Consider the following 8,142-nt stretch of genomic DNA (forward strand, 5'->3'; position numbering starts at 1 on the left):
GGCATGTTGAGTCCCCTCTGGAAAAGTGACCAGCCTGTGGCTCAAGCCCTCAGTGGGCCCAGCCATCCATTAAGTTTTACTAAGGGAGCTTTGTTAGTGAGGCCGTCCACACAGCCCACGCGCAGTTCGCTCGGGTTGTTGGTAACAGTCTTTTCCAAAGGAAGTGGGAACTAGAAGGTCCTAGAGCCTCAGTCCCTCCCTGGGTGAGGGCTCAAATGAGCTGCTAATTAAGAGACTGTCTTGCAAAAGGGTACTTTTATTTACTTTTACTATGTCTACTGACGTAACACTGAATATAATTTAGGGGTACATGTTCTCCTCTACAAACATATGTGATTACACCAGGCCTACCCCGAAGCCCGAGTCCTCACCATAGTCCACTGGCCCCCCTCTGCCCTTTGCTCCCCACCCCCAATGCAAGCTTGGGGTGGCAGCCTCAGGGCCTGCAGGTATATTTCAAGGGATCCTTTGGGGTTTTTTTTTTTTTTAGATTTTTATAATTTTTCTTTATTTTTTTTTGGGGGGGTTTGTTTTTGTCTGTTCCAAAAGGGTACTTTAAAAAGTACTGTATAGTACTAGCTACATTTTTAAAACGTTGTATTACTATCTTCCAATGCTCTATAGAGAACTACCTTATGTTTTTTGAGCTGTATCATTTCAGTTTTATCATTATGGCTGTACTCTTAGTTAACTTATCTTTACATTTCCTATAACTGGACAGCCATGATAGATGAATATTACTAAATATTCCTAATTCTCTGCAGTCCTGTATCCTGTGTGCCCTCTCATAGAGATTAGCATCTTTTTCTTAGTGAGGGGCCCTGTCTTGCCAACTAATAGTATCTCATTTAATCATCATCCAAACCCCCCCAAAAGAAGATTTTATTCCCATTTCACAGTGCAGATTAGTGAACTGAGGTCCAGAGATGTTAAATAGCTTACTCAGGCCACACAGCAAGAAAATTGGTGCCAGCATTTAACTCAGCTTGCTTGTCTGCAAAGATGATGCACCTCCCGCCCCCTACTGCCTCCCTGGCCTGCAGGGCTCTCCTCTTCCTTGGATGCACCCACAGATTCACTCTTATTTCATGTGACTCTTCCACTTTGATTCTCCGGAAGTTCCATCCCATGACCGTAATGAACTCTGCCTCCTTGTCATGTCCTTAGGTGGCCCCGAAGGCATGACCATGGACGCCATTCACATTGGCGTGTCCAGCACGCCCCTGGTGAAGCGCACTGCCAGTGCCGGGCCCAAGACCAGCAGGCCCCGGGTCATGTCCAAGAGTGGACACAGCAATGTGCGTATCGACAAAGTGGACGGCATATACCTACTCTACCTTCAAGACTTGTGGACCACGGTCATCGACATGAAGTGGAGATACAAGCTGACCCTGTTTGCAGCCACGTTCGTGATGACCTGGTTCCTTTTCGGAGTGATCTACTACGCCATCGCCTTCATCCACGGTGACTTAGAGCCCAACAAGCAGATTTCCAACCACACCCCCTGCATCATGAAGGTGGACTCCCTCACGGGGGCCTTCCTCTTTTCCCTGGAGTCCCAAACCACCATCGGCTACGGAGTCCGCTCCATCACGGAGGAATGCCCTCATGCCATCTTCCTGTTGGTGGCCCAGCTGGTCATCACGACCTTAATCGAGATCTTCATCACTGGCACCTTTCTGGCTAAAATCGCCAGACCCAAGAAGCGGGCGGAGACCATCAAGTTCAGCCACTGTGCGGTCATCACCAAGCAGAACGGGAAGCTGTGCCTGGTGATCCAGGTGGCCAACATGAGGAAGAGCCTCCTGATCCAGTGCCAGCTCTCGGGTAAGCTCCTTCAGACCCACGTCACCAAGGAGGGGGAGCGGATCCTCCTCAACCAGGCCACCGTCAAATTCCACGTGGACTCCTCCTCCGAGAGCCCCTTCCTCATCTTGCCCATGACGTTCTACCATGTGCTGGATGAGACGAGCCCCCTCAGAGACCTCACCCCCCAAAACCTGAAGGAGAAGGAGTTTGAGCTGGTGGTGCTCCTCAACGCCACCGTGGAGTCCACCAGTGCCGTCTGCCAGAGCCGCACCTCCTACATCCCCGAGGAGATCTACTGGGGCTTCGAGTTCGTGCCCGTGGTGTCTCTCTCCAAAAACGGAAAGTATGTGGCCGACTTCAGTCAGTTTGAGCAGATCCGGAAGAGCCCAGATTGCACCTTTTACTGTGCGGATTCTGAGAAGCAGAAACTGGAGGAGAAGTACAGGCAGGAGGACCAGCGGGAGAGAGAGCTGAGAACTCTCTTGCTGCAGCAGAGCAACGTGTGACGGCGCGGGCGGGGTCCCTGGGCTTGGCTGCCAGCTGCTTCCACCCCTGTGCTCCCTCCACAGGCAAGGTCACTGTGAACATGGACACGTCCGAAGGCACTAACTCTACAAATGACACAACATCCCCATGCGTCTTTTCCTTTGGCCTGGGAGCTGAATGGACATTTCCACCGTCGAGAGGGTTCCCTTGAAATGCTTCATTTAACCTGAACTTTCAAAATTCAAATCTTCCCAAATGGGGCTGCGTTTCAAAGCACTTTGAAACAGGGCAACTGGAATCCTGTCCTGCTGGATGGATGGACATTTAGAAATTTGACATTGAAAGGTAATGCATTTCTATGCGAGGATATGAGCTATAATATAAGGTATTTATTCAAGTATCAAAGACATATTGTTGCTTTAAAACTTTTTTTTTTTTTGAGCAGAGAAAATGTTATGTTCAGTAGGGTCTCTCTGGGCACCATATTAAAAGGGTCACAGGGACTCTATAGTCACAAAACATAGCAATTCCATTTTTACCTCTGCAATGGAATGAAATTGACCACATCAGGAATTAACCATCATGAAGACACACAAATGGAGCTGGTGCTGTTGTCCACACTGTCGTGGTTGGAATGTGCTGGGCTCTTTCTATTTAAAATGGGGTTCCCAGACCAGCACCCTCAGCACCATCCACAAGCTTGTTCACAGTGTAGACCCTCAGGCCCCACCTGGACTTACAGAAACAGAGCTTGTGTCTTTACAAGCCCCCCAGAGGTGGTGAGATCGCTGCACTGGACCAAGTCTCCCTCCACCTCTGTGGGTCCATGGCCACCTGGCCTGCAGGCCTGGCCTGCCATCTTTCCTTGGTTACTGCGGCCAGTGTCCCTGCCAGCCATTTCACTTCCTATCAATTAAACTGCCTTGTCCACAAAGGAACCACCACTGCCATCCCAAGAGAAAATAAAATTTATGAGAAAGTGGTTGACCCACTCGTGCTGAGTCCATGCTGTTGATTAGATATAGCACGAAAGAAAATTAAGCTGCACAGAACCCAGGAAATTTGCTCAGATGCTGAAGTCCCCAAGGTTGGAGGCCCCCAGGAGGAGACAAGCTGAGCATGAGAAATTCACACACGAGGGGTCCTCAGAGCATGAGTGAGTGAGCTGATCTGATTGCATGTGAACTCTTCACTCAGTATTGACCTAAATCTGACGCAACTCAGTGTCACCAAGGTAACATGTTGCCTTTAGCAGATTTTAGGAGCCTGTTATCCTGCATTTCTTTGGAAGCAGAGAATACTTGGGCTAGGATTGGCTAAATGTGCAAAAGGTGATTTCTCATTTCAACCAAGTCAGATTTATGTATTTTCTCAAGAAGAATGTAATGCAGGTGTGCACAAACACACCAGCCCACACATACACTCACAGGCACTCACACGTGCCTACACAGACACCACATGTATATACACAGGCAGACACAGACACAGACATCACACATAAAACATGCAAGTACACAGACACCTCACACACAACCTGCATGTGCACAGGCACACAGTGCATGCACACAGACACACCGACACACAGTGACACACATGCAAACACATGCACACACATGAGACATGTCCTGTCTCTTCAAGCATAATGGTGGAAATGATTAATGACAAACATTCGTGATCGAGAGAAATCAATGATAAATCCTCTCGTTTATATTTTCTTCTATCAGAAGAAAATCAAAGGAGCTTTGGGACTCAGAGCAGATGGGAAAAGTAAACTGGATATAGGTTGAGTGACGTGGTGATGTGAATTACAGCTGATCTGGTCCTATCTTGATGTCACCACATTTTCAAATGTTCTACCATTGAGTGGAAAATGTGGCTAAAACTCTGACCTTAAACTGGACACTCACTGCTGGTGTAAACATAACAAGTGAATGTTGTAAAGGTTTTAAGAACCATCTCAATGCATAAAAGGAAGGATTTTGCCTTTAATTATTGTCTTTTAATAGAATTTTTTTTTCTTTTTCTGTTGATTTTATGGCAGGTTGTTTCAGAACCTCATTCTCTTTTTAAAAAGTACATTAGGGTAGTTAGGTATTAGCTTTTTTAGTTCTTAGACATAGTTTTTCATACTGTGGTATAATCTACAGGAAAATAATGCCACAGACGGGTTTACAGTTTTCTGTTGCACTATTCAATTCTTTCCACAGTATTCACATCAGCGCTAATTTGAATGTGATCCAGATTAGACGTCGCACACCTTATGTCATGTGGTAGACAATGACTTAGCATAAGATTGAGAAATCTTTTATGTATTCATTTATCAACTTCAGTCAAATTTGGAAAACTTGATCACCTGATTTTTGCACTATGCACAGACCAAATATGCAATGCCTTGAAAGCCAGTATTTGTGTAAGTCAATAAATCTTATTATAGCATAATATTCAATGTAGCTCTGAGTTACATCTGGCCTGAAACTAGTGTTTTTACAGACTTGCCTAATTATTTACTGCTTTGTACAAAATACTCTCATGCTAACATGATAACAGAAGATGCAGGAAGCAGATATCTGTGACCTTCTGATTGGAATGGATTCAGCTCAACACCCCACTCTGAAGTGGATGGACGTATAGCATGTTTTTGAACCAAAGAGTCTGCTGCATTTTGAAACTTTTCTAATACATCAGGTCTTCTGTGTAAGGCCATTCTAACATGGCATGTTCCATTTGAGAAACCACAAAGTAAACAGCAAGTCTGTGTAATCTGCGAGCCGTGTCTTCTTTCCGTAATGAAATATGTTGTACTTACTCGGTACCTCCAGACAGCCAGCAGACGCTGACGAGCTGACCTCACCATGAACCACCTTTGGGGAGGAGGTGGATACGGGTTCCCTTTGCCTTTCAAGAGTAGAGATTCAAGAAGGCTAAACTAGCTAGTTATGAGTAAAAAATGACATCAGCTGGTGGACCAGATATTTAGAGGAGTTTAAACGACTATTTGTTTGGGTTTTCTTTGAATTAAATGTTCAATTTTCATTGACTCTCCTTTGATAGCATCAAAATGTAAATTAGATCAATAAAAATGTGACAGTCTCTGCCATTCTCTTTTCCATTACACTTTCTCCCTTGATCAGATCCTCCACATCTGATCATCTGGAGATCATCATGATCATCTGAAGAAAGGAGGAGGGAGAAGAAAAACAAACCAAGCGTCAGGCCTTCCCACTGGCAGCTCAGTCAGGGAGCACCCCTGGCCTTGGTTCGGTATTTTGTTCTCATGGTCAGACATTTCACCTTGTGGCCTAACAAAGACTTCTAGGCCCTGGAGCTTGATTTTCATTCCTGCTAGACTTTTCCTATTAAATATTTGGAATAACTAGTTTTGAATGTAAATTATTTTCTTATAGCTTTCTGAGACACAATTCTTTTAATGAAAGATGTTAGCATTTCAAGTCTTGATATTCGAGGTCGTGGGATGCACATGAGCTCCAATATTTGACTTGAGATAGGTCCAAGATGCATTTGATTTTCTTCCCGTAGGAAGGCTTTTGCTGGAAAGTCTGACACTTAATATTTTACTTCTAATTGATGAACTACATAAATTTTACCCTTTGTGCATTTCAGTTCTTCTTTAATCAGAACAAATTGCCAACCAATCCTTAGAATTGTGGACAGCAGGAAATAGTTTCTGCTCTCAGAGGGAATGTGACTTCCGAGCAGAGGTAGCCTCCAGAATTAGAATTTGCAATGAGATTGTGAGGTTAGAACTTGTTGAGATTAAAGGGGAAAGAGTTATTTAAATTCTGGAAGCACTGGTATTTATTAGCAAGCTCTTCTTTTCCTGTTGCGTCATTTTGATTTTCTTTTAAAGAAATCTGAAACAAAGCCTTCTCTTGAGATTAAGAAATGTGTGAGAAACATGTACAAAAATACAAGCTCATTGTTGATGGATGAGTCTTTCATGTAAAGGGACTTCCCCCAGTGGAAAAGTACTTCTTTGTAGGGGGAAAATTGGTGATTTGGTCTTACCTGACAACAGGCTGTGTCATTCTGTTCTGGCTTCCCAGGAGGAGCAATTTCCTAGCCTTCAAGAAATACCAATGGATTAAATGCAGCTTTTCCCAACGATTTTCTGATCAATGCTTAATCCAAAGGAAACACAAGGCAGAAATAAAGCTTCATCCATTTGACTTCATCTTCATCCTCTGTCAGTTCTTCTGTCTCCTTCAGTTCTTCTGTCTCCTTGATCCTTGTAGATTGATGCATGCTTTGTTGTCTGTTTATCATCCTTGCTCTCCATTCTTTCAAGTAAAAGAATTTGGTATCTTGGGCCTCCCCGGTGGCGCAGCGGTTGAGCGCTGGGTTGTGAAGCTGCCCGCGGCCTCTGTGGCGCCGGTTCGATCCCCGGCTGCTCCCCGGCCACAGGAGGAGGGTCCCACATGGCGCGCAGACCTCTCCTGCCGCCCGCTGCTCCCCTCAGCAGTGTCCTTCGGTCCTTCTGCCTGCTCTGCTCCCCGCTCTGGCTCTGGTGAATTCTCTCACCCTCCCGCGCTTCTGACTGTACCCAGTGCATGTGTAAACAAAACAAACAAACAAATAAATAAATAAAAAAAACATGCCTCTATTTAAAAAAAAAAAAAAAGAATTTGGTATCTTGAAAAATAATCAATGCAAATAACTTATGGGCATTTAGACACACAATGAATGGAAAAAGAAATTTTTATTTTTCAATTGATGTGTTGATAGTATTTAAAAGTGGAATATCAAGAAAAGGCTGTTCACTGGAGCTGATAGTTAATTCCTAATAAATTGCAAGAATGGATTTTGGAGGTCAAGGACAGAATTGATTTGCGAGCATAAAAGCCAAAGGTGTCCCATATGCCATATGTGTAGATATAAGGCATATAAATTCCATGGAATTTTTTCAATAAATTCAAATTTTTTCAATAAATTACAAAATTGCATAGGATTAGGGGGAAAAAAAACTTCAAATTTATTTGGATGGCCTCTAGATTTACTTGATAAATCTGAGAAACCTGCAGAGCGTATGCACATAATCCCAAACTATACTCACCTCCAGAAAAGCAAAAATGCATAAATGTCTCTTCACGTGGAAGTTACAGTATTTGGACCAGGATTAGAGAAAGGGGATATTCTGGAAGGACGACTGCCTGGCTTGGCCAAGGAGTAAAAGTACATTCTAGCTGGACACGGGGCACTAGGTGCATTCCGTGTAGATTGGAGCAGCAGGCTCTTTGAGCTCTCTGCAAGGGAAAAAGGCATTTTCTGGGGTCCAATCCTAGAAGGATGGGTTCAAAGGTGTCCCCCATATGGGTAGACAGGAGCCCAAATTCCCAGACACCGGCTAGAGCATCAGGCTGATGATTTCGGTGCTCATCCCAGCACTGGGTGGGCAAAACCAAGATGTGACAACTTAAAAGTCACCTTGAAGCTTCAGCAGCTCTTACTCCATGATGTGTTAACTGTGATCCTACCTTAAGTCCAGCCCATCCAACATGTATCTAGCACTCAGGCCTCCCACCCCTTAAGATATCTAAGTTCACGCCTCAAAAACTTTCAAGTTAAAAAAAAGGTAGAGCCCACTCAAAAGTAGACTCCAAGGGAACTGCCACAAGTGATTCTAGGATACCTGTTCCCTAATAACCAAGAAATCAAAGCTGTTGACTCTCAGCTAAGAAATGTGCGCCCCTAGCTTACTGTGACCTTTGATGTTATTACGGTAAATACACTAAGTATTTTGGAAAAAGTAAGGCACTTCTGAGAAGGTGATTGGAGGGGAGTTCAAAGCAATGATTTGTTTCATTCCCTGTAATTTAACTACATCCTTTC

The 8,142-nt window shown here is 44.3% G+C and overlaps 1 protein-coding gene across 1 annotated transcript; it reads left to right on the plus strand.

Moving 5' to 3' along the window:
• Positions 1-1,181: 1,181 nt before the first annotated feature.
• KCNJ15 (potassium inwardly rectifying channel subfamily J member 15) lies at positions 1,182-2,315 on the plus strand (the record flags this gene model as incomplete). The annotated part of the gene is made up of 1 exon (XM_084232367.1): positions 1,182-2,315. One exon carries the CDS (start codon positions 1,182-1,184, stop codon positions 2,313-2,315), a length of 1,134 nt encoding a protein of 377 aa, XP_084088493.1.
• Between the last annotated feature and the right edge of the window lie 5,827 nt (positions 2,316-8,142).

Source organism: Talpa europaea (assembly GCF_964194135.1).
Source record: "Talpa europaea genome assembly, chromosome: 4".
Classification (NCBI taxonomy): domain Eukaryota; kingdom Metazoa; phylum Chordata; class Mammalia; order Eulipotyphla; family Talpidae; genus Talpa; species Talpa europaea.